This window comes from Phyllostomus hastatus, unplaced genomic scaffold (assembly GCF_019186645.2).
Source record: "Phyllostomus hastatus isolate PE091 unplaced genomic scaffold, TTU_PhHast_1.1 phas_contig_40, whole genome shotgun sequence".
Classification (NCBI taxonomy): domain Eukaryota; kingdom Metazoa; phylum Chordata; class Mammalia; order Chiroptera; family Phyllostomidae; genus Phyllostomus; species Phyllostomus hastatus.
In genome coordinates, this window is record NW_025333872.1 from 91,674,415 (window position 1) to 91,698,207 (window position 23,793).

A 23,793-nucleotide genomic window follows, 5' to 3' on the forward strand; every position below is an offset into this window, starting at 1 on the left:
TCCTGTTATGTAGCTAGCTCCCTCAGTGCAGGAACTCAACTATCAAATTTTTAAAAATATTTTCTTTGCTATTAGTAGTTTTTGTTTATAGCTAAACAACTCCTTTGTGTTTTAATGTTGCTATTTTAGATAGGCATGAAATTATTTTACTTACTGTTATCTTGAGTGATGTTTTTACCTTCTTCCACTATAAGTTGTACTTAAAGAGTACAGATGTCTTTTTTAGCAGTAACTTTGCTATTTTTATTTTTCTTTTATTCCAAACCTGATAATTTTTTAGATTTATAACTTGGTTTAGATCTTGATTAGAAAAGTATTAATTACTTCTAAGATGTACTCAGGGTTTACCTAACTATAAAATATCTTCTGTTTTTTAGGAGGGTAGGTGAAGAGAAGGAACAGGGTTTACTTTAAACTCTTGTTGCACTGTTCACCTTTAATTTCTTTAATTTTGAACTCTGCTCCAAGGACAGATTTCAGATGGCAGATCTGAAAGATAGTTGTGGTCGGTGCTTGTTTTTACAGCGATGAAGAAGTTAGTTGAAGAAAGGATGAAAAGCTTAGTGAAAAAGTCCATCTGCTTATGATGAGTTCTTTATCTGGTTTTCATTGAATGGACACTCATTTGTTTAAAATTTTCTGACTTTCCAGAAGCAAGACAGATTTAATAAGGAATGTGCAATCTCTGGCACAGAAAATCTATTTTTTTAAAAATTAACTGTTATTTTGGGTTAGTTCACATTTTTTTTTCAATCTCCAAAGACTAGAATGAGTTTTATGGAGTAGAAGTTTTAGATGGGCATTCTTGTAGATAAAACCCAGCCTCTGTTTGTATTGATTTTCCCTTGTTTCCCTTCCAGTTTCAGCAGTTAATACAGACTTTACAGATACAACAGCAGAAGCCTCAGCCGTCCATTCTGCAGGCCCTGGATGCTGGTCTTGTTGTTCAGCTGCAGGCTCTGACCGCACAGCTCACGGCTGCCGCTGCGGCAGCCAACACCCTCAATCCCTTGGAGCCGGGAGTGTCTTTTAACAAGGTAGGAATGAAGAGACCAAATCTGTTCTATGTGAAGTGTGGGGGTTTATGTATTATCACGTGGGTTCTGATTGCATGCTATCATAGAACTAGTTCCAGATCATATTACCAGTTTTACAAAAGGCTAAACCTTCTGGAAGAAATTGAGTAACTTCATAATTCTGCTCTAAAAACATTTAGAATATTTTTGTTTCTATAAAAATAAAGATTTACCAGCAGTAAAATTGTGAATTCACCATTGAGACAAATTATTATTTTCTGAAATTTTAAATTTCTTTTTTGGATGTTACAACTATATTAATTATGGTGTTCTATAATTTTAACCTGCTATATTCAGACTGTTTAGTGTAAGGTCGAAGAACAGCTTTTCTACAAATTATCAATATTCTATAATACTTTGATAAATTGAAGCCTAATTATATATAGTGTTTTTAAAGTTGAGAACCTTTCATATGTAGTTGTTGGTGTGATACCTTCAGTATTCTTGTTAATTATGGGAATATTAAAATACCTTGGAGGTGTTATCCATATTATTTTTATTTTTGCTACTATTATTTTCAATGGAAAATACTGATTTATTGAGTTACTAGATTTTTTTAGCTAGCAGCCTCCAAGTATAATTTAGTCTGACTTCAAATAGATGACATTAAAATCCTCTAAGTTGATCATTTAGAAAATAGTGGAGAATTCTAAGAAAAGTGTATGAGGAAAAGATCATTGATTATAGTCCTAGATGTTTTTTAATCAAGCTTTATTACCATTGGCAAGCCACTTAATTGTAATTCTAATATTCTCTTATATAGAGTATTAGTGTTTACACTGTGTCATGATTTGTTCTGTTACACAAGGCAGTGTATATCAACATACTTTAAAGAAAAGATTCACTCAAATAAAATGTTTTATTCTAGTGAAACATAAAATGATATGAAACATTTCCATATTGAATGATGCAGATAAATTAGTGGGATGTCATTGACCTTTAAATAAAATAACATTTGTAACATATTTGTGAGAAACACTTTTTAATCTGTCTCTTTTCTCCTTTCACTCTTTTCTCCCCCAACCCCCTTAGAAGTTGATGGATAGGTTTGATTTTGGGGAAGATTCTGAACATAGTGAAGAACCCAAAAAAGAAATTCCAACTTCTCAACTGTGAGTATCATGTTTTTCTTTATAACCATAATTTTTTTCTAATTTTCATAAACATTCGATGGGATGATGCATTCTGAACTACTAGGTATGCTTTGAATAAGTTAGCCTATTATTTCAGAACAGCCTAAATACTTTAACATTTGCTCTAACGTTACGGAATGATGGTAGGGTTGCTGTCTTGTTCTTGTTGCCTTGCTGTATTACTTGTGACTCTCAGATCTTTGCAAATAGTTGGACTACATCAAAAGTCTTTATAGAAATATTGATAGATCTAGTTGTGGTATTCTCTATGTCTGTATTAGCCTTTAAGTTACTTAACTCTTTGTAAGAATATTTGAAATAGTAGGAAAGAAACTTGCTTCTAGTGCTGGGAAGTATACCAGATTGTACGAGTGTATCAGGCTACTCAGAAGTGAGAATTAGGGTTGAGGGATTTTGTTTTTTTTTAAAGAAATTGATTGTATGTTTTTATTTAGATCAGTTATTTTTTTCCCCAAGCAATTCTCCAGAGCCCTAGGTTTTGTTGAGAGTTTGTGAGAGCAGCACTGGAGAGAACTGTCTTGGGGGTGGTGTGGAAGGTGGGGGAAGGGAAGGGGGTGACGAATGGGGAGAGCCTCTGGGAATCTTGTTTCAAATAGGTTATTAGTTTTTTGTATTGAGATAATATATTTAAGGATTTATTTGTATAATATAAAATGCAAATATATTCTTTTGATAAAGAGATCCTACTTGAAAAATTCAAAACTAATATTTTAGATTATTAATTGTGAAGTTAGAAGAAGCATTTGAAATTATGTGTATCAGTTTCTTCCTGGACAATATAAGAGTCATCTTTAACAGTCCTGTTAACAGGGTATTTATCCAGTGTGGTAATGCCTTTCATTCTGAGAGTTTAACTGTGATTGTTATTGTTGTATGTTACTTGATTATTGAATCCTGTTTTGATTTGCTTTCTACACACTCATTTGTTTTGCTTTTTGAAGCAAGGAAACAAATTTGCTTCATTATCTTTTGACATAGCTCTTTAATTTTTGAGGATAGGTGTCATTCTTCCCCTTAGGCTTGTTTGTTCCAGATGCCATACTCTTTTTTTCCAAGACCTCACTGTCCTCATTGTTTTATTTGGGATGTCCTCTTTTTTGTTTGTTTTCCCTGTGGCACACAGAATTCCAGGTGTATTCCAGGTGTGACTTTCCCAGAGCATAGTTAAATTATTTCCTCTTATCTAAATATTGTTTCTGTTAACATACCTAATGTGAACTCTTTTCTAAAGAAGCAAATTTTATGAAGTTTGTGGTCAGTTACAACTGAAGATTTTATATGTACTGATAGAACATTTTCCCCACTACTTCATAGAGAAGTTAAAGTGACAGTGTTTAAACACTGTTTTTAGAAGTGTTTTATTGAACTTTTCTTAAAATATTCTATTGTAAGAAGTACAAATTTATTTATATTTAATAGTGTGAGATAATAATATCAGATCTTCATCCAAGTATCTCTAACATGTCATCTATTGAACTATTGTTGAGTATATTTCTGGTTTAACATACTTCTGAAGTATTCCATTTTCTTGTTAATATTCTAAAAGTAAAAATTATCATAGAGTATATTTCATTTATTTAGCATTGGGGTTTGAATACTCAGTTATTTTTATATTATCTTTACTGGGTTTTAAAATATATTTCCACTTGTTTTCCCTTTTAGTTCTCATGTTTCAGAATCTGTGAACAATTCCATTTTTCATCAGATAGCAGAGCAACTACAGCAGCAAAACCTTGAACATCTCAGGCAGCAGCTCTTGGAACAGCAACAGCCTCAAAAGGTTTGTAACTCCATCTTGTGGTCTTTAGGGGTGTTGCGGTCTACATTCTATAAATGGTTGTGGCTTATGCATGGTGATTTTTTTTTTCTTTCACTATTACTAGGAAGGTCAGTCTTTTTAGGATCTTTACAGTTTTTTCTATAGTCAAAATGTACTCTAGAAACTTATGAATTGATTGAGAACATTGTAGAAATTAATTTCAGTATACTGGAAGTGGAGAACGGAAGACGGAGATGGTGTTTCAGTGCTACAACTTAGTCCCTCTTCATCTAGTTCCCTGTCAAGCGAGGTAATGATGATTTTCCAGTTGTGGATGGTAGTGATGACAGAGTAAATTGCTGCCTTTACTTAGGCTGTTACCATGTGGCAGGAACTTTATTAAGTGTGATTACATTTAATGCTGATGAGATAGGCCTTTTTTTTTAATTTTTAGACTTTATTTATTTATTTTTAGAGAGGGAAGGGAGGGAGAAAGAGAGAGAGAGAGAGAAACATCAATGTGCGGTTGCTGGGGGTTATAGCCTGCAACCCAGGCATGTACCCTGACTGGGAATCGAACCTGCGACACTTTGATTCGCAGCTCGCGCTCAATCCACTGAGCTACACCAGCCAGGAAGATAGGCCTTTTTAACACCCATTTTACACCATAGGAAATTGAAGTTCAGTGAAATGAAACATTTAGTCTGTCTAATATTCAAAACTTTCTGATGAAAATGAATTTAATGTAACATCACAAACATTTAAAAATAAGCATCGTTAGACATATGATATGCACAGAGGTGAACAGAAAAGCGAGACCTCAAGTAACCTTTTCTCTGTTGGGGCACATGTTCCTGTGTGAACGCAGGCAGAATTCTAGTTTCTGTAGCAGGGACAAGTGAAGGACTACGGAAATATGGAGGGGGAGAGTTACTTTAGACCAAAAGGGTAGTAAGCCTTAGGCGCTCGCTGCTCGGGTCTGACCTTGATCTTTTGATGCAAATAGTAAAAATAAAATGACTATTAGTGATACTTGCTAGCCTGGAATGTGTACCTGGAATTATGAGAATGGACTTCCATTCCTTATTTTGCAGAAAAATTCTGATTAGAAGTGTTTGGAGTAGGTACCGTATTTATGTCAGCTACAGATCTGCCTGAGAATTCAGGAAGTTGAAGATAGACAAGAACAACATTTGGATGTTTAAAGAAAAACACAAATTTTAATTCAAGGAAAAGAAACAGGTTGTCAGTGATATACTTTTAAAAAATCACAGCTTTTACAGAGACAAGAGATAGTAGTGATGGAAGGATTTATCCAGACAATTAGGTTTGTTCATGAAAAGGACACTTCTGAATTGCCTCGATTCCACTTTTATTTCACAAGTGTTAGTAGAAGCAGTAAAATCGAGGTAAAACTCATGGCCAGCTTGTAATTAACACCAACGTATTGAAGTGAAAGGTGAAAGTTAATACAAACTTGAGATGAGGAATCTCATTCCACTCCCCCAGACCTCTCAGCTTAGTTAATTGCTCTATACATGATCTCTAAAATTTTAGAAGATAAAGTAATAATACCTCTTGGAAAGGAGTTGGATGTTCTTAAAAGGTCTGTTGTTCAAAAATGAATGATGAAGAGGGAAGTGGTGAGGCAAAACAAGCTTTCTAACGCATCAAATGGATAGTGTTTAAAACAAATTTAGAATTGAGAAGTGTATCCACAGAGCAACAAATTGAATAACTTGTGTAATTGGCTCCACTAATCCAAATGCCCTACTGTATTTAAGATATGGTGAAATAGGCAGAAAAATTAGGCATTTTTACTTACTCGTAAGCTCAATATGGCAGTATAAAAGTTTTTGTGTAGCGTCTTAGGGAAGAGAGGATTTCTTGCGTCACTCTAAACATGGCAGCCCTCACCACACGTGCTGGCTGCCGTTGTGTATCTTGGATGACATAATCCCCTTATTAATTCTTGATCGTTTGTATTTTCCACAACTAGAAATTTATTTGAAGAGCTACTTGATCTTCTCATTCTATTCTAAAATTATAGTCTCACCTTTTATCCTGTTCCATGCTTTAAGCAAATTTGGATTTAAACAGAAGACTAGGGTTAGATTATTGATTATAGAAAAGTAAGCATGGGATTTCTTTATGTGTTGGACTTCTTTTAAAAGATTGTCATTTTTGTGTGCTCTAGTTTTTCTTTGTGATGGTATTCACTGTTTCCCAATGTCTGTGTGCTTGTACGTTCTCAAAAGGCCACCCCTCAGGACAGTCAAGAGGGAACCTTTGGGTCGGAGCACTCCGTGTCCCCGTCGCAGGGGAGCAGTCAGCAGCACTTCCTCGAACCGGAAGCAAATTTGGATGATTCCATAGACATTCAACAGCAGGTAAAAAGTAAATGCTTTTCTGGGCCATAAATTTGTAAACTAATTAGAGAAAAATATTACAGAAGATGCTAATTTTTACTTTAGGTACACTAATTTTTACTTCACTTTACTTTAGGTACTATTTTATTATTTATGTAAAACAATGGTAATGTCTTGAGTGTTTGTCCCCCCCAGCCTGAGCTCTGCACTCCAGCTGTTTTACTGTTAGACATTAATGCTACTGTGGCGACTATTTTGTAAGGCTGAATTGTCACCATGTACTGAATCTCAACCATTTTGTTTGTTTGCCGTTCTTTTGACTTTTCAGGACATGGATATAGATGAAGGGCAAGAGGGAGTGGAAGAGGAGGTCTTTGAACAAGAAGCAAAGAAAGTGGCTGTTCGCTCGAGATCAAGAACGCATTCACGCTCTCGTTCAAGGTTCTACATGATGTTTAAAAATAGTTGTGTGTAAACTTCTAAAATGTTGGCTTTATTTCTTTGCATCAAGATTAAAGGAAATGTTTTTCTTAGAATGACATGTCTCAGAAAAATGATGCAGAAGTAGAAAAACAGAAAATACTTTGTTGGCCCTGGCCAGGTGGCTCAGTTGGTTAGAGCATTGTCCCAGCATGCCAAGGCTGCGGGTTCAGTGCCTAGTCAGGGCACATACAAGAGTCAGCCAATGAATGCATAAATAAGTAGAACAACACTCTTATGTTTCTTTCTTCTCTCTCTCTCTCTCTCTCTCTCTCTCTCTCTCTCTCTCTCAAAACAACAACAATAAAGAGTTCCGTTTTTAATTGGATATATCTGTGGCCATGTATTTGAATAATATACATAAATCACAGCCATATCATGAGACTTTGATTTTGTAGTATACCTGATTGTAGTTAATAATATTTTGATGACCTTCACCTTTTAGGATATTAATGCCTCTGAACCATAGTTAAATCAGGGTATAGAGGAACAGTTTTAGAAATTACTGTACTTCTTACATTCCATTTCATCTCATAACACCAAAAATGATCATAAAGGTAAAACTATATAAATCATTTTTATGAACAGTAAAGCATAATATCAAACTATTATATAACACCCTCCAAATGTTTTTTTGTGTGTATGGGATTTTCAGCATGGCTAAGGCACATTAATGTACATGCTCATTCAAATTTGAGCTGAAGATACTTTGTCTTAACCTGGTACATTTTTGTGTACCAGGTAGGAGACATTGTTTTTGCTGCAAACTATCTTAAAACTGTGTCATTAGTCCTTAACATTTTTTATGCCCTGTGTTTTATACATGGGTACCCTGAAAATACTTACAGTAAATGCTAGAAGAGGAGGCAGTATTTTTTACCACTTCTTCAGTCACTTCCTACTTATTTCAAAATGTTATTTGTATTTACCTCTTATAGATGAGATCCTGTCAATTCAGCTTTCTGTAAATGCACCTCATGTCACTGACTCATCTGGCTAAAGCAGTTACAGTGTCAGTGCTGAAAACTTGGTGGTCGTGTAGCAGCTTCTTTATTTCCTCCTTAGTAATAAGCATTTTGGAGAGAATCAAGTGGCATTTGGTTGACAGGAAAAAAGAAAGACTGTTTCAGTATCACCTTATATTTTAAAGGCAAGCACCATGAAATTTTACGGAAGTCCAAAGCTCATAAGCAGAATTGTATAGTGGCCTGATTCTTTGCTGGAACTACTCTTTGTTTCTTACTTTTAAGAATGTAACATTTTGTCACCTCCTAAAGGATATTTTTATTTTCTTGGGTTTTTCATCCCTGTTTTTGACTCTGAAAAATAAGTTGGAAGACCTAAGAGAACGTGAGCCCTTCCTGGGATCTCACTCTCCTGTTCTTCTTGGTTGTGGATAATAATCCAGACTCAGTAGGGATTATTTAAAAAACAAAACAAAACAATTCATGGCTTGTGTGGCCCTGAGAGCAGGACAGAGATTTGGAAAAATACATATTTGATACTTGATTATACTTAAATCTTTTTTTTTGAGGTAGATAAATGTAAGGCAGTCATTCCCCCCCCCTAAAAAAAGTAAAAATTTGATAGAAAAATAACATCATTAGTCATAACGTTTTTATTTTTTATTTTTTTAAGATCACCCAGAAAACGGAGGTCCAGGTCGCGATCCGGTTCTCGAAAGCGGAAGCACAGAAAGCGGTCGCGCTCGCGCTCGAGAGAGAGAAAGAGGAAGTCCTCGCGCTCGTACTCCAGCGAGAGGAGGGCCCGGGAGCGCGAGAAGGAGCGCCAGAAGAAGGGGCTGCCGCCCATCAGGTCGAAAACGCTGAGTGGTAGGTGACGCACGTGCTTTTAAAAACCGTGGCGGCAGCAGATGCTAAGAAAGTAGTTTTCTGCTTCCGTCTCTACATCTTACTTTAAGACTGAGGGTTTGAAAAGTGTTTTGGCAAATGAGTAATTTTATCCATGGTTTTTATAATGTGATGGGGAGAAAAGAAAAAGGAGCAATTTCTACTTAAATACTAAGGTCAGTGAGAGTTGATTTTTTTTGAAAATGCAAGTTAAACTACAAAATATAAGACTTGAGTAATGATGTATAAAGTGGACCTAGAGCATAGTGCCTAGTACGTGGACACGGTGACTTCTGTGCATAATGTCCTCACTGGTGGACCGTCGGGTTTGTAGGAGTAATTATTATAGGAAGCACATAAATTTTCAGGCTAATTATAAACTTACTGAATCCGTATTGAAGCAGTGATTCCTATTGTATAAACTTCTCCTCCTTTATGTGGTAATCTGTAATACATGATGAAAACAACTTTGATAGTCGTGGGAGTTTATTTTAGGAGAGGGCTGGGGGAGATTCACTTAGTAGGAGTGTGAGGTATAGGAAGGCAGGTTGTAATTAGGGCCAAATTCTGCCCAAAGGATTTGTAGTGGGTTATACGACTTCTGCGGTGAACCAATAGACTGCAGATGGGCAAATTACATAAACTAGAGCAAAGTGTGTTTCTTTGCCAAAAACTGAACATTGATAAGGTTACCTGATTTCCAGAGAGCTCCAAATTCTGTCAAGGAAATAGATAAATAATTGGTATAACTTATAGTAATGCTGAAGCATGTTGGAAGTTCAGGCTTCTAATTAAAGGCAATAAATAAGTAGCCTTCTGCTCACTGAGTTAGGGCACTTTCAGCAAGCTCTGTGGCAATTTTGCCAGAGTCTTATCTGATAATGAGATCCAGTGTTAATCTGATAATGGTGCTCTTCCTCACTCTGAAAGTTTCCGTTTATCTCTCAGGGTGAGGGCCCCTAAAGGACCCCAGGGCGAGACCATAAAATGGACTGTGCCTTGCCCAGAGATTACCGCGAAGACGTTCAGAATCCCCAGTTTTAGGGCTTGGCTTTTACATCCTGTCTCTTTCACTTAGTCCCTCACCTACTTTGTTGTGTTGTTGCTGCCCCCACTTACATAGTTATTGACCATGAGATTTATTTTTCTATTGTTTTATTTTCATGGATAAAACACAATTTTAAAACAACAGAAAGCACATAAAGTATGGTGAAACATTTGTCTGATTTATTACCTCAAAACTCTTCTTACTAAGAGGCAATATTCATTTTATGTGGCTCCGAACACATTTTAAACACACGCAGTAGTGTTTCCCTACCGTTAGTCCTTAGAACACAAGAGTTTTTATGAATCATTCTGGGTATGTGAAACACCCAGCAAACAGTAGCATCCCAGGAGTCAGGTGCCCCCTCCTCATGGGGTGGGAGAGACTCATCATTGCTTTCTGGGAAGAAATGAAGTTATCCATGGGAATGGTTTGCAGAAGGACAACGTTGAAAGAGTATGGGAAACATGGAATAGATTTCGGGGAGATGAAGGCAGCTATGATGTGCAGGACAGAGTAAGAAGAGGTGGGAGCTGTTCAGTGAGAGAGGTCCAGAAAGTTGCTAAGCATTTGTGGAGAGCTGATCAATGGTCCCCCGAAGATGTCCACATCTAAATCACTGTAGCTTGTAAATATGTTATGGTAAAAGGGACTTTGCTGACCTGATTAACAAGCATCTCGATGTGGGGAGACTAACTTGGATTATTCAGGAGGACTCGGTGCAATACATAGATCTTTATAAGCGGGAAACAAGAAGGCCAGAGAGAGAAAGGGTGATGTGAAGATGGAGGGAGAAAGACAGACATTGGTAGATGCTGCGCTGTTGGCTTTGAAGGCGGAGGTCATGACCCAAGGAATGCGGACAGCTTGTAGAAGCTAGCAAAGGCAAAGACACAGATTTTCCCAAGGTGTCTCCAGAAAGAATGCAGCCAGCTCACCCTATTTAGGAACATCAAAACTGTGAAAGTACACATTTTTGTGTGTTTTAAACTAAGTTTCTGGTATTTTGTAATAGTAGCAAAAGAAAACTTGTTCCCTTGAGACTGTTGAATAAATTACATGTGCATAGAGTGAGACTACAAGAGGCAAAGAAGAAATAGTAGGGAAAGAACAATTGCCTGGGATCTTTTAGCTGAACGATTCCCAGACTTTATGCAAACGTGGAAAATGTTTGTGTTCCGACCAGCCAGAGGAGAGACCTGGCTGAAAACACATTCAGTGGGCATCTTATAATAGTTACATTTTCCTGTCGTTCTAAATTAGCTCTAGAGTGAAACCTACTCTAGTCCTGCCCTGTTATAAATCAAAGGTAATCAAAAAGCTGGAAACTTATTCTTTGAAAATGACACTGATGAAAGTTCAAGTGCAGTTTGGTGTTTGACTCTTGTGGGTGTCAGAAGCGCTGACCGCCCCTGCGCCCCGCCCCAGTAGTTGAAAGCCTGCCTGCGACTCGACTGCCTGGAATCTTAGCTACAGTCATCCCTCGGTATCCTTGGGAGATGGGTTCTGTGACCCCCTCAACGACAGTAAACTTCAAGGTCGCTTAAGCCCCTTACATAAAATGACTTAGAACAATGCGTGCATTTGGCTCCCACTTCCTCGAGTTACCCGTGGTGGATTGAAAATACTGTTTTCCGTTTGCGATGGGTTGAATTTTCAGATGTAAAACCTAGGGACATGGAGGGCCGACTTTATGTATTGAGAAAAATTCACATGTAAGCGAACCTGCAGATTTCAAACCCATGTTGTTCAAGGGTCAACTGTACATTAAAACTCTGCAACTGTACTGCCTGTAAATATTTTTAAAGTAAGTGTCTTCAGGAAAAGGAGATGTTAATGGAGGCGGGAACAGTAATAGCTAGCAGTGGTAAGAGGTCTCACGTGTGACGTTTGTTTATTAATGGCATGTGGATTCCATGTCTTTCATTTTAACACTGAAGAAGTTCTAATTCAGCCGTTTACTGTTTGTATCTTCATGCAAATTGTTTTTCTAAGGATAAGATACTGATTTGGGATTTAACTGTTGATTAGGGAGAAATATCCACTAATCTTTCCAGCCTGGAAAAATACTTAAAAGGTATACAGGATTGCAATGAAAAGTGGATTTGAAACTTTGTTGCACATTCAAATTACCCATGGTGTTTTAAAACTCCCAACCCCTACTCCGTTATACTCCATACCATTCACCGTCTTACACAGGGGGGCCCAGGCTCCCACAGGTGATTCAGGTGTGTAGCCAGCTTGAGAACAGGTGACACGACAAAGGTTGACTTGGCATAGATGTGAATGGATGCCTAAGATTTTAGTTGATTTCTAAATATAACAGATAGAAATGTCGTTTAACACCTATTTTAAATATGCTGTCTTAAATTTTAATGTTATTGTTCATAGAGCTTTTTCCTTAGCACCTTGAAAAAAGTAACTGTCAGTGATTTAGGTCATTTGTCTCTTATGTCTTGACAGTCTGCAGTACTACTCTCTGGGTTGGTCAGGTGGACAAGAAGGCAACACAACAGGATTTAACCAACCTTTTTGAAGAGTTTGGACAAATTGAATCCATTAATGTAAGTATCAGTTGTTGAAAAATAAAGTTAAAAAGAATAGGGTTTTCACTCATACAGAGAGTCATTTTGGTTCCTAATTAGTCAGTTGTATCTGCCTTTACTCATCTTTACGAGGATTGTCTGACTTTCTTCAGTTCTGTGTATATTCTGCTGTTGTTTATTGCCTTGCTTAATTAATTTTTAAAATGGAATTCTTAACAAAAATTCCTAGGGGATTTATAGTGGTGTAGTACTTGATTCCTACAAACGTCAAGTGTTTGAGTTGCAGGAACTAGTGTGATCTAGTTTAATTCCTTTTTTAGAAGAAGGAAAGGAGGAAACTAAGCCCCACAGAATTGTACTCCCGTGCACATAAGCATGTAGGTAGTTTGGGGACACAGCTGGACTTGGGGTCCTAGTCTTTGGCCAGCCTCCTCCCTCCGCTTCCGCCCCTCCCTGTCTCTTCCTCTGAAAGCCAGCCTTAGACAGGAGGACCCGTGTGGCCACGGCATCTCCAGTCATTGGAGCTTAACTTTTTCACTCCTCAGCTTAGTTCTTTCAGTGATTCCGCCTCACGTACTGTCCTTTGAGTATTTTCCTCTTCTTGAAAGGTGGTTGTTTTTCCCGGGGGCCAAAACTAAGTAAAGAAATGCTTTTGTATTTGTTTATTTGAGGACACTTAAAATGAACTAACTCTATGATTGTATTTAGTGTTATTATACTATGTCTTGTTATTTACTAGAAAATTAGCTGGTTTTCCTTTCTAGTGTTAGACCCCAACATTCCTTATATGCCCAAACTTGACTTTTCTATATTAATAATAGCATTGTTTATTTTAATTGAGTTTGATCATTTTGTGTTTTGCTTTCAACTGTGTTTGATCTCATAGGAGCCTCACAAGATGTTCGGTTAGTAATTCAAATGTCTTTTAACTTACCAGTGAAGAAACTAAGTGACTTGCCTGAGTTACCCAGATAAGAAGTTGGTGATTGGTTAATAAGTAGGTGATTGGTTGAGTGTTCCAACTAGTTATTTCAGATTCCTCTTTCTACACCATGAGAGGGCTGTAGGTATTTTAAAGTTCACCTGTCAAAACATAACTGTCATTCAGAATCCATGAACATACAACCTCTAAATTTTTTTCTGATTGTTCCCTGCCCTCAAACTAGAGGTTCTCAGCCCTTGCTGCATCTCAGAAAACAAAAAAAACAAAACAAAACAAAACAAAACAGATGCCCATGATCAGTGTCTTTAGAAGCCTATCACAGTGCTGTAAAGCTAGCACCACAGCACTGAACAGATCCTGAATCCAAGTGGCGTTTTGGATTTTCACCTCTTTCGTGGTGTTGGTAGTTTCTTACATCAGCCATTTGGGCATCAGTTTCCCTCCTCTTCTGTGTTACCTTTTAAAAGCATCGTACTGAACTCACCATGTGGTGAAGTTCGGACTAGTCTTACGGAAGATGCAAGGCCACATGGAGCTGGGATAAGCTGTGTAGCCGGGGGCCCTTGCACCCACCAGTCTGCTAACCAACCCCACTGTGGACGAGAGCACCACTGACAGCAGGCGGAGCCAGCTGGCCCCGGTCAGGTGACGTGCACAGTTCCGCTGCAGAGTTGTAAATGGAGTAAAATGGGCCAAGACGCCAGTGAGGGAATAAAGACTCTTAGAAATAAGAGATAATAAACGTGAGCTACATGGAGAAAACATACCAGGTCCACAGGATACCAGGGAGAGCAACTGGACCCTCTGCCTGGTGTGTCTGTCTGTAACAAGCCCAGAGGAAAGTCTGCTTTCTAGGAAGCCTTCCTTGACTACCAGCACTGCTGGGAACCCTCAGTCCTCCAGAGTCCCCTAGATGCATTGACTCGGCACCCCATTTGGCACACGAGGTACTAGCTGGGGCTTACCCAGCAGCTCTCCGTGTACCTCTCGTCTTTCCCAGTTGGAGCCTGGAGGTGGTCAGGGCCTGTCTTCCTTTATTTGTATTTCCCGCCGTGTCAGCAGGAGGACTTTGCTGACTATAGAGACAAAACAAGTATCTGTACATCTGTGTATATATATTTGTACATCTATTATGTTTTGCATATGAATAATAGAACATTTTATATGAAAAAATAAAAGCGTAGGGCTTACAAATAATAGGCACTGAGTTATTTTGTGAACTGAAGTATACCGAATGGCTAGTGATAAAATCTTGGATTTGAAAAATTGATAATAAGATTTAGAAATCTTTTACTTGGTTTTAGGGGAGTTTGAGGACCATTAGGTTTAGCATTTAATAGGTCACTAGAGAGTTTGAAGAAAATACTTTCAGTGGGTTGGTAAGGAGTCGGGTATATATCATAGGAGTTGAAGTATGTAGGGGTTAGGTGGACTTCTCTTTGGAAAGGGTTGGTATTAAAGTGACAGTAGCTTGAAGTGCTAGCAAGACCAAGGGAAAGGTTTTTATTTATTTTGACAAATAGAGCTTATGAGATACTGAGTTATAATAAAGTGATAGAATACCTTTTGAGTTCTTTAAAAGAAATTGAAATGCTGTCTGTTTTTCTGAATTAATACATTAAGGGTATTTTTATGATCTGATAGTCTGTTAAATAGTTAAATGCTTTGTAAATAAAACTCTTAGATCCTTACACTGAGGCTATTTTGGTGTTCATTTTAAAATCTATTTCCAGAAGTACTTGGACAAAATTACGTTTTATAAAATTGAAAGGCTTTATTTTTTATCATTTGTTGTAGATTACAGATTTTGTGTTAGGGATAAGATACCCAAAACAAAAATTCTTCATACATTATTCAATATAACATTTGAAAAAATTGACCTTACACTGTGAATAAATTGTATGCCTTCAAATATGTTGGCCATACAATACTATTTTTCTTTTATTAGGTAGTATTGTATGCAGGTCTTTATACTTTTTAAAATAGTTTTTACTGTGTATCAGAGAAACTTTATAATTTATGTGATTATTTAAAATTTCACATACATCATGGCTTAGAATAAGATCCAACTAATTTTTGAATTTTTGAATTTTTTTAAAACTAAGTAATTAGTTGCACATGAATTGAACCAATAAACAGATAGCTGGAGGAAGAAAAGGGAAAACAATTCAGTATTTGTCAATAGTCAATGTTCTGTTCCATTAAAACCCTAAAATGCCAAAATGAATTGTACTCCATATACCCCTTCTAAAGTAAACTTTTTTTTTAAATAGATGATTCCTCCCCGGGGCTGCGCTTATGTCTGCATGGTTCATCGACAAGATTCCTTTCGGGCGCTTCAGAAGCTTAGTTCTGGGTCGTATAAAATTGGGTCCAAGGTCATTAAGGTGAGGCTGGGGGGGAGGGAAACATGGCTTTCGTTTTATTGGATTATTAGAATGTTTCTGTGTTTAATTCATTTGTTTAATGTTTTGGGCAAACTATGACAAATTTATTATTTCAGTATTGTTGGGTTATAGAAGCAGATATGGTAAAACAATAACCATATTTAGTCAAACAGTTCTTTTAAATCACACGTGGACAGGTCACCATTTTATGAGCAGATCTTTCTAATTTATGTAAGTTTGTCTTTACTTCTCAATGCTCCCTAATCATACCCCTTAATTATAGTATTAATTTCTTCTTCTTAACTTCTTGTCTTATATAACTCAGGCCCTTGTAAAGGGTTTATTTTTATTCTCCTCTTAGTCTTTAAACTGTATTATGTATTTTTCCAATTTTACTTCTATGACTAATTTACACTTCACTTCTATTTGGAGATAATTTATGCCATCAGTGCCTGCAGCTGAATTAGAAACCTTAAGGTAACTGCTTTCAAGGGAGTTAATATGCCCATGCTTTGTCCCTTTATGGCAGAGTCTCTCTTTATAAACTAAAGTGTCTGTCACTGGTCCCTTTCCCGTTTTCTGGAGTACCAACAGCTTATTTAAGTTACAATAACTATTCCAATTATCGGTAATGTAGCTTGACATCTTTATGGTGAAAAGTAGATTTGGATATTGTTTCTGAAAATGTGTTTTAAAGTTACAGTAAGAAGTGGAAATAAATTGCACACCATCGGTGTCTAGTGCAGGACTTATTTTACAGACAAAAGCAGAACATGGAGAAATTTTTCGTGGCTACTGCTCTTTCAGCAGTGATGCTGTACTCGTCCACTGGTTTTTAAAACTAGTTTTATTTGTATTTACATTGTCTACATGTTTTTGAATGTTTTACCTTGTTTTTGCAGTATTTATAAGCTTTCTTTTTTCCTCTTCTCATTCCTGATAGATTGCTTGGGCTTTAAACAAGGGTGTGAAAACAGAATACAAGCAATTCTGGGATGTGGATCTTGGAGTGACATATATACCGTGGGAAAAAGTCAAAGTGGATGACTTGGAAGGTTTTGCAGAAGGAGGCATGATTGACCAGGAAACCGTAAATACTGGTAAGAACCATAAGGGTGCTTTTATTGTTTTAAAAAAGTACACTTAAAAGGTTGTAGTTGATACGAGTTTTTCATGATAGGGCGAATTGTGATTGTTCTAGCTCCTGGATTCTTCCCTCCAAAAGGAGAGAAAAGATGAAACACTACAGTGTTCAATGCACATGCTTGATGGGTTCTGTTTCTTAGTGTCAGCGTGTAGGTGGTGTTTTCAAAGCCTACAAATGTAGCATTTTGCATGCTTGTCTTTTAACAAAATTTTGCTCTCTTAAGAGAGAGTTGCATATTGTATGTATGGAGGTTTTTTTAAACTAAATATTTCAATTCCTTGAGTTTAAATGAGAACTGGAGACTTCAGAAGCTTCTTTGAAAAACTTCCCAGGTTATTTTGATTAGTATCCATGTTGAGAATGGCAGGAATAGACTTTGTTTAGAGAGCTATGGTTCATATGCATGCAATTTGAGAACGCTTATAACAAATGATCTTCTGGCTTGCTCTTTTTAAAAACTTGTCTTTTTTATTTTTAAAAATTTTAGTTAAAAATGATTAGTAATTATAAACAGTAAAAAAACTTAAAAGAATTGAAATATGATACGTTATTTTTTCACATATTTTTAGCATAATGAGCTAATTTTTAGGATATTTTTGTTCTTAGGCCAGTGCATATATTCAGACACTTTTTTTGGTTGTTTTCTTGTCCGTTTCTGTTTTTATTTTGTATGGATGTTCCTCCAGAATATTTATTCACTTAACAAGTATTTTAGTCCTGCTCTTTGCCAGGCATAATTTTAGGGGTTGAGATTACAGCGGCAAGGCGGGCAGGCAGGCAGACGCCCCCTCTCCTGCAGTGCGCACTCGCGCAGAGGGTGGCAGCCTCTGGCCTCCGGGCAGACCTTGCCCGTGTCTGTCCTGTAAGCAGCCGTTTACAGAAACACAGGCGTGCCCACTTGCAGCAGAGGACACACGGCCTGCAAAGTCTAAACTTCTTTAGTGCAGGGCAGTTTGCCAGCCATGCTCTAGTGGAAAGAAAGACCGTGAACAAAAGACATAAACTATACAGCACTTTGTGTTGCCAGGTTTTAGTGAGGTAGAGCAGAGAAGGGGGTAGGCGTTTAGTGTGGAGACAGTTCCGTGTAAGTGGTTGGAGGTCTAATGGAGAGGGCGGTGTTTGAAGGGGTGAGATGTGCAGCCACCTGGGGAAAGAACATCCCGTGTAGTGGTACAGCAAGTGCAAAGTCTATTTAAAAAATCATGAGACCGGCATGGCTTGAGCAAGGTAAGCGAAGAGTTGTGGAAGAGTGTGTGGTAGGAGATGCAGTCAGAGAGAGCGGATGAAGAAGCCGTGTAAAGTCTTGGCCGTCATTATAATGACTCTGCTCCTTTATCTGAGGGAGATGGAGAACCATTGGAGGAACCGTCAAAGCTTCGTTGTTCTAGTTTTGCCTAGCTGTGTATTCAGAAAGATTATTCTGTATCGGGTTAGTATTTGCTACTCTGCCCTTGTGACAAAATATGGAATAAAGTTGGTTCCTCTTGTGTCAGCCAGCCTTTGAGATACATACCTATTAGATTCCTTCTAAGTGTTTTCTCTAGACCAGATATTTCAACATCTTCCATTTTTGGCTTGTGTCATGTTTTGGACTCCTTAGTATCCGAATCAGATTTATCTGGGCAAAACCTAGGTTGGCATCTATAGTTGTGAACACATCTTTAAAGATAGGTGTGCCAGGCAGTTGAAGGAATTAGACAAGCATGGAGTAAATGTATACATAGAAATAAGATTAAAAGTTGCACCTATCTAGAGGAAATCAATTTCAAATGTTTTGTTTAGAGTGGGAAACTGTGAAAAGCTCGGAACCTGTTAAGGAGACCGTCCCGACAACTCAAAGCCCACCTCCAGTTGAGAAGGAGACAGTGGTCACGACCCAGGCAGAGGTTTTTCCTCCACCTGTTGCTATGTTACAGGTTAGTGCTGGGTGTTTTTGTGGTTGAATGTTTTGTTTTACATTTCTGTTTTTACTCATGTATTGACTTTATAAAACTGGGGGCAATTGTCTAAAGTGGAATAAAAATGAGTTACATCAAACATTTCTTTTTTCCAAAAAAATTTTTATAGATGGTCTAATTTATATTTAAGTATTTATTTATTGACTAGATAATTACTAATTGTCTGCTCTGTAACATTTACTGTTTTAGGCACCTGAGATTGGGGTAAATCAGTGGGGGAAAAACAAAATGAAACCCCTGCCCTTTTGGAGCTTTTGTTCTCAAAAAGGGAGACAGAAAATACAAAGTAAATAAAGTTATGAGTTACTATGGAAGGAAAAAGACAGTATAAGGATGATCAGCCTGGGTAGGTGATACAGTCTTAAATCACGTGCTCAAGGTAGATAATTGAGAATGAGACATTTGAGCAACATCTTAAAGTTCCTGAGGGAAGTAACCATTTGGCTATCCAAGGAGAAGGCCCCAGGCCAGGAGCACGCTTGGTGTGTTCCAGGAATAGCAAGTGGGCTGGAGGACAGTGAGTGAGAGGCAGCACTGCAAAAAGGAGACCTAGAAGGACTTTGGTTTTCTCTCTGCCACGTGGAGTCTTTGGAGGGTTTGAAGGAAGAAGTGTCTTGACCTGACTTAAAAGTTTTAAAGGATTTCACTGGATATTGTTTTGCGAATAGGCCAGCGGGCATTGATGAGAGCAGGGCGACCAGTGAAAAGGCAGTCGGAGCAATTCAGATTCGAGGTGGTGATGACTCAGACTGGACTGATAGCGGTGAGGGAATGAGAAGCGGTGGGATATTAGGTGTATTTTGATGGTCTGACCAATGGCATGACTCATGGCAGATTAGATTTTTGAGTTGTGAGAGAAAGCAGAGGCCAGGCTTTTGGTATGAGAAATTGGAAAGAGGGAGTTACTATTATCTGAAAATGGGAAAGTCTGTGGGAAGAGTTCTTTCGGGAAGAACAATTGGGAGTTCAGTTTTGTGTATATCAAGTGTCTTTCAGACAGTGAAGTTAAGATGTTGGATAGACCATTGATACAACAGGAAATTTAGAAGAAAGGTACAACAATAGTGCAGATAAATATTTATTTGGGAATTATTGTACCTAGGATGAGTACAGAGTTTTTATGCCAGTAGTAGAAAATGAATTTATGAGAAATTGGAGTCATTTTAAAGCTGTTATTGACATGCTTCCTGGTGGTAGGTTGCATAACAGTGGTAGGTGTTACAAACTTAGTGGAAAATGGCAATTTAAAATTGAGTCTGATAGGTACTATTGAAATAGGTGCCCATTACTGCACATCACTTGAATGTTAGATTTCACAATTTCTATGTGCACTGTCTGTCAAATAATAATGCCTTTCTTTTACCCCAAGTAGGCTTACTTACAAGTATACAAAAAGGAAAAAGCAAAGCAGCTTAATATAATGGTATTTGTTACCTTCCTAAACAAAAAATAGAAATAATTTACCTTTAGATATTCCAAGATGTAATCATTGCAGATGGATAAAATGATTTATGGACTTTTTATTTTCTACCCACAAAGATTCCAGTAGCACCAGCTGTGCCTACAGTTAGTTTAGTCCCACCAGCATTTCCTGTGTCCATGCCGGTTCCTCCTCCTGGCTTCAGTCCAATCCCTCCACCTCCTTTTCTACGAGCAAGTTTCAACCCTTCACAACCACCTCCTGGTAAGGAAATGTTGTCCTATTAATGGAACTCTATGTAGAATATTACTTAAACTGTTCTTTTTCCAGGCTAAAATGCTGTAGAGCTGTGATTTTCAAACCTAGCTTAGGCTGGAGTCACTTGGAGGGTATGGGAAAGCAGAGATAGCTGGGCCAGCCTCCTTTGCTTCAGTGTGACTAAGGGCGGACAAGACATTGCATTTCTAACAAGCCCACCAGGTGATGCACATTGTCAAAGGACCATACTTTAAGAAGCATTGACAGAGAGAAGAAAAGGAATCTTTAAAATTATTGAAATGCTCTTAAAATAGTATAAACCTTATGTTGAAATTTTTTAAAGTTAATCCTCATACAAGGATATGGTTACTGGTTTCAGTTTTTGTTTTGTTTTTTCTGTTTTGTTTTTTTAGAGACAGAAGGGAAGGGAAAGAGGGGAGAGAGAGAAACAGAAAGAGAAATAAATACATAGATACATACATGCGTGCACGCGCGCACACACACACACACGTGTTTCCTCCCTTACCTGCTGTGACCAGGGATCAAACCTGCAACATTTTGGTGCACAGCACAGTGCTTCAACCAACTGAGCCACCCAGCCAGGGCTAGAAGTAATATCTTAAAATGCTAATTGAATCCATAATACATTTTTTTTATCTAATTGTTGATAAAAGTTGCTTAAATCAGTGTTTCTAGGTAAAAACTATAGTTTATGTAAGTAACATCAATTAAATATAAATAATTGCTTATATAGAATTATTTGCCTATTATAGAAATGAGGTACTATAATTTGATTTTTGTAACTTAAGTTTTTAGCTGTTAAATAGATTTCTTAAAAATATTAACAAGACCAAAAAGTGAATTCATAGTCTGAAAGTGGTTGTAATTTGTCTTATAAAATTTTAAAACTACAGTTTAATATATAACTTGATACAGATTTTAATTAGAACTTTATCTCTGTATATATTACATACTTGATAATTACTCTTGTGAAATGTTTTCTGTATTTGTGATTTTAAAAATAAAAATTTTATTCAGAACATATTTAAATGATTGTTTCAAGCACCATACATACCATGTAGACTTTATAAAGTCATTGTCTAGCATTCAGTTGTTGAAAATCATATATTTTTATTATTTCCTTATTTTCAGCAGCTGTTTCTAATTGGGTTTAATGTTAGCTCCGTACTTTAAAAACGCTAGGAAGCAGGTTTTATAGTTTGAATATTTGATATTTAAAATCATGAAACAGCCAGTATTACATTGAAGATTTATTTTAATCCTGAAAACATAACAACAAAGGTTGATGAAAATATTTGATCTAGTGGGTAAACATCATATATATCAAAGAAATACAATAGCATCTTTTACAGATGATGTTGCATGTAAGATGAGCAAGTAAGATGAGCAACCTGAAATGTAGCATTTAACTCCCCAGGTCATTCACAATGCTAACATATAAGCAGGCTGCCTGGCTTGTATTAATCTTTAATTTTATGGCATTATAGAGAGTGCCACAGCAACAGATGAATGAAAAATAGGATTGCTCAGGATGAGGATCTTTATGCATTACTTAGCTTACTCTGTACTTTACTACGGATCAAATAAGGGAGTATATGTAAAAGTAATTTTTGAAATGGAAGATACCTTCACAAATACGAGGTTGCAGTAATGAAAGACTTTTATAAGGAAGTAGGATTTCACTTAGAGTTATTGAAATCTTTGATTTAAAAGAAGTAACTTTTCCTATACTATTTTATTTGGGGCCTTTTTATTTTTTCAATGTAGGTTTCATGCCGCCTCCAGTCCCGCCACCGGTTGTACCACCACCTACTATCCCACCAGTAGTACCAACACGTGAGTCTTCCGCTTTCGGGTTTTCTTCCTTCCTGGTAGCGTTAATGTGTCATTTCTCATTCTTGTGAATTATTGCTCATTTTTTATGATGAAAGTTTCCATACATGCATTTCTCTTTTTTTGTTAAATTACTCTAGAATGTTAACAGCATCACTTGACAGTCCATGTTCAGATTTACTCTCTTGTCTCAAAATATCTTTTTATGATTAGTTTACTTTAGTCAAAACTCAGAGAAGGGCCTCCCTATCATATGTGTATGCGTGAGCGTGTGTGTGTGTGAAATATCTTAATCTAGAGTAGTACTGCTCAAACCTCTCTTTTTTAATTCTTTAGTTCTTTAACTTGTTGGAGAAACAGTTCACTTCTAATATGCAAGATTCCAAATAATGGGTTTGCTCTTTTTGCTTCTTTGTGGTACTGAATCTGTTCTTCTAACTCTTTGAATTTCCTGTAAATAGGAAGTTTTTAGCACCAAAGACTTGCTTTGATTTCACTTCAACTTTTTTGGTGAGAATTCTTAAAGGTGGGGTACTATCGACCTGATATTACATCATATCAGGAGCTATGCAGTGCCTTCTTTTCCTCCTTAAATGATGTTAAGATGTACCAGAGCATTCAGGTAGTGGAACCTGGTGATTAAAATGTTTCCCTTAAAATTTGCATCTGATGGTTTCATTCATTGATCATTATTACTTGAATCTACTTTTCATTAGTTTCAAAGTGGTCGTTTTTTTATTTTTATAATTCCTTACATATTTCTTAGGTAGAATTTTTCTATAAAGAAAAACTTGCCCTGACTGGTGTGGCTCAGCTGATTGAGCCAGTGGCTTGCGAACCAGAACGTCATAGGTTCGATTCCCAGTCAGGGCACATGCCTAGGTTGCAAGCCAGGTACCCACTTTGGGGCGTGTGAGGGATAGTTGATGGATGTTCCTCTCTCTCTCTTTCTCCCCTCCTTTCCCTCTCTCTAAAAGTAAGTAAATAAAACACACACACACACCTTATTAACCAGTAGTATGTAGTTATCTTGAAATACAGTTGTACAGGTAGATGCTAAATTCTTTCCTGTGAATGCCATTTTTGAGAGCAGTGAGTTAGTTCTAAGGTATTACCAGTCAACAGCTGAGGCTGGGAGAGGGTTCTCTTCTCTTCCTCTTCTCCTTTTCCCTTCACCTCTTTCTCCTTGTTTCCTTTACTGTTGGTAGATTATGCAGTTGCATTCACTTTTCTCTTTGCATTTCAACTTCATCCTTGACTGTGACACATTGTTCTTGTTGCCTCTGTATCTTGTTGAGATGACTACATCAGTTTTTGAGAGTTTCTTAGTGTTTTTAGCCCAATATTGGCCCAGAGGACTTTATTGTAAAAAGGGTGTATATGATAGAGAGTTTCCTTTTTGATAGTACCCATTTTCCTTACATTTTTAAACTGTTTACTCTCCTTTGGTATCTAGAATTCTTTTTTGTTATTGTTGGTTACTACTTAAGTAGGAAGAATTATTTTTTCTAAAAATTGGAAAAGCGTTCACCATTTATAGAGACTCA

At 37.1% G+C, this 23,793-nt stretch overlaps 1 protein-coding gene across 7 annotated transcripts in view; it reads left to right on the forward strand.

Annotated features, from left to right (window-relative positions):
* Positions 1–23,793, forward strand: part of SCAF8 (SR-related CTD associated factor 8) — a 191,738-nt gene that overhangs the window by 49,238 nt on the left and 118,707 nt on the right. For 6 of the 7 annotated variants that reach the window (XR_006786131.1, XR_006786129.1, XR_006786128.1 and 3 more), the window contains 12 exons: positions 861–1,037; positions 2,109–2,188; positions 3,893–4,010; positions 6,248–6,379; positions 6,687–6,799; positions 8,477–8,670; positions 12,197–12,297; positions 15,496–15,609; positions 16,553–16,709; positions 18,539–18,672; positions 20,254–20,398; positions 22,181–22,249. Coding sequence is in view for 2 of the 7 variants with exons in the window: in XM_045842990.1 (XP_045698946.1) it covers positions 861–1,037; positions 2,109–2,188; positions 3,893–4,010; positions 6,248–6,379; positions 6,687–6,799; positions 8,477–8,670; positions 12,197–12,297; positions 15,496–15,609; positions 16,553–16,709; positions 18,539–18,672; positions 20,254–20,398; positions 22,181–22,249 (1,534 nt within the window). In the remaining 5 variants the exon portion in view is untranslated. The remainder of the gene's footprint in view (positions 1–860; positions 1,038–2,108; positions 2,189–3,892; positions 4,011–6,247; positions 6,380–6,686; positions 6,800–8,476; positions 8,671–12,196; positions 12,298–15,495; positions 15,610–16,552; positions 16,710–18,538; positions 18,673–20,253; positions 20,399–22,180; positions 22,250–23,793) is intronic. The other variant, XR_006786130.1, reaches the window with a different exon arrangement.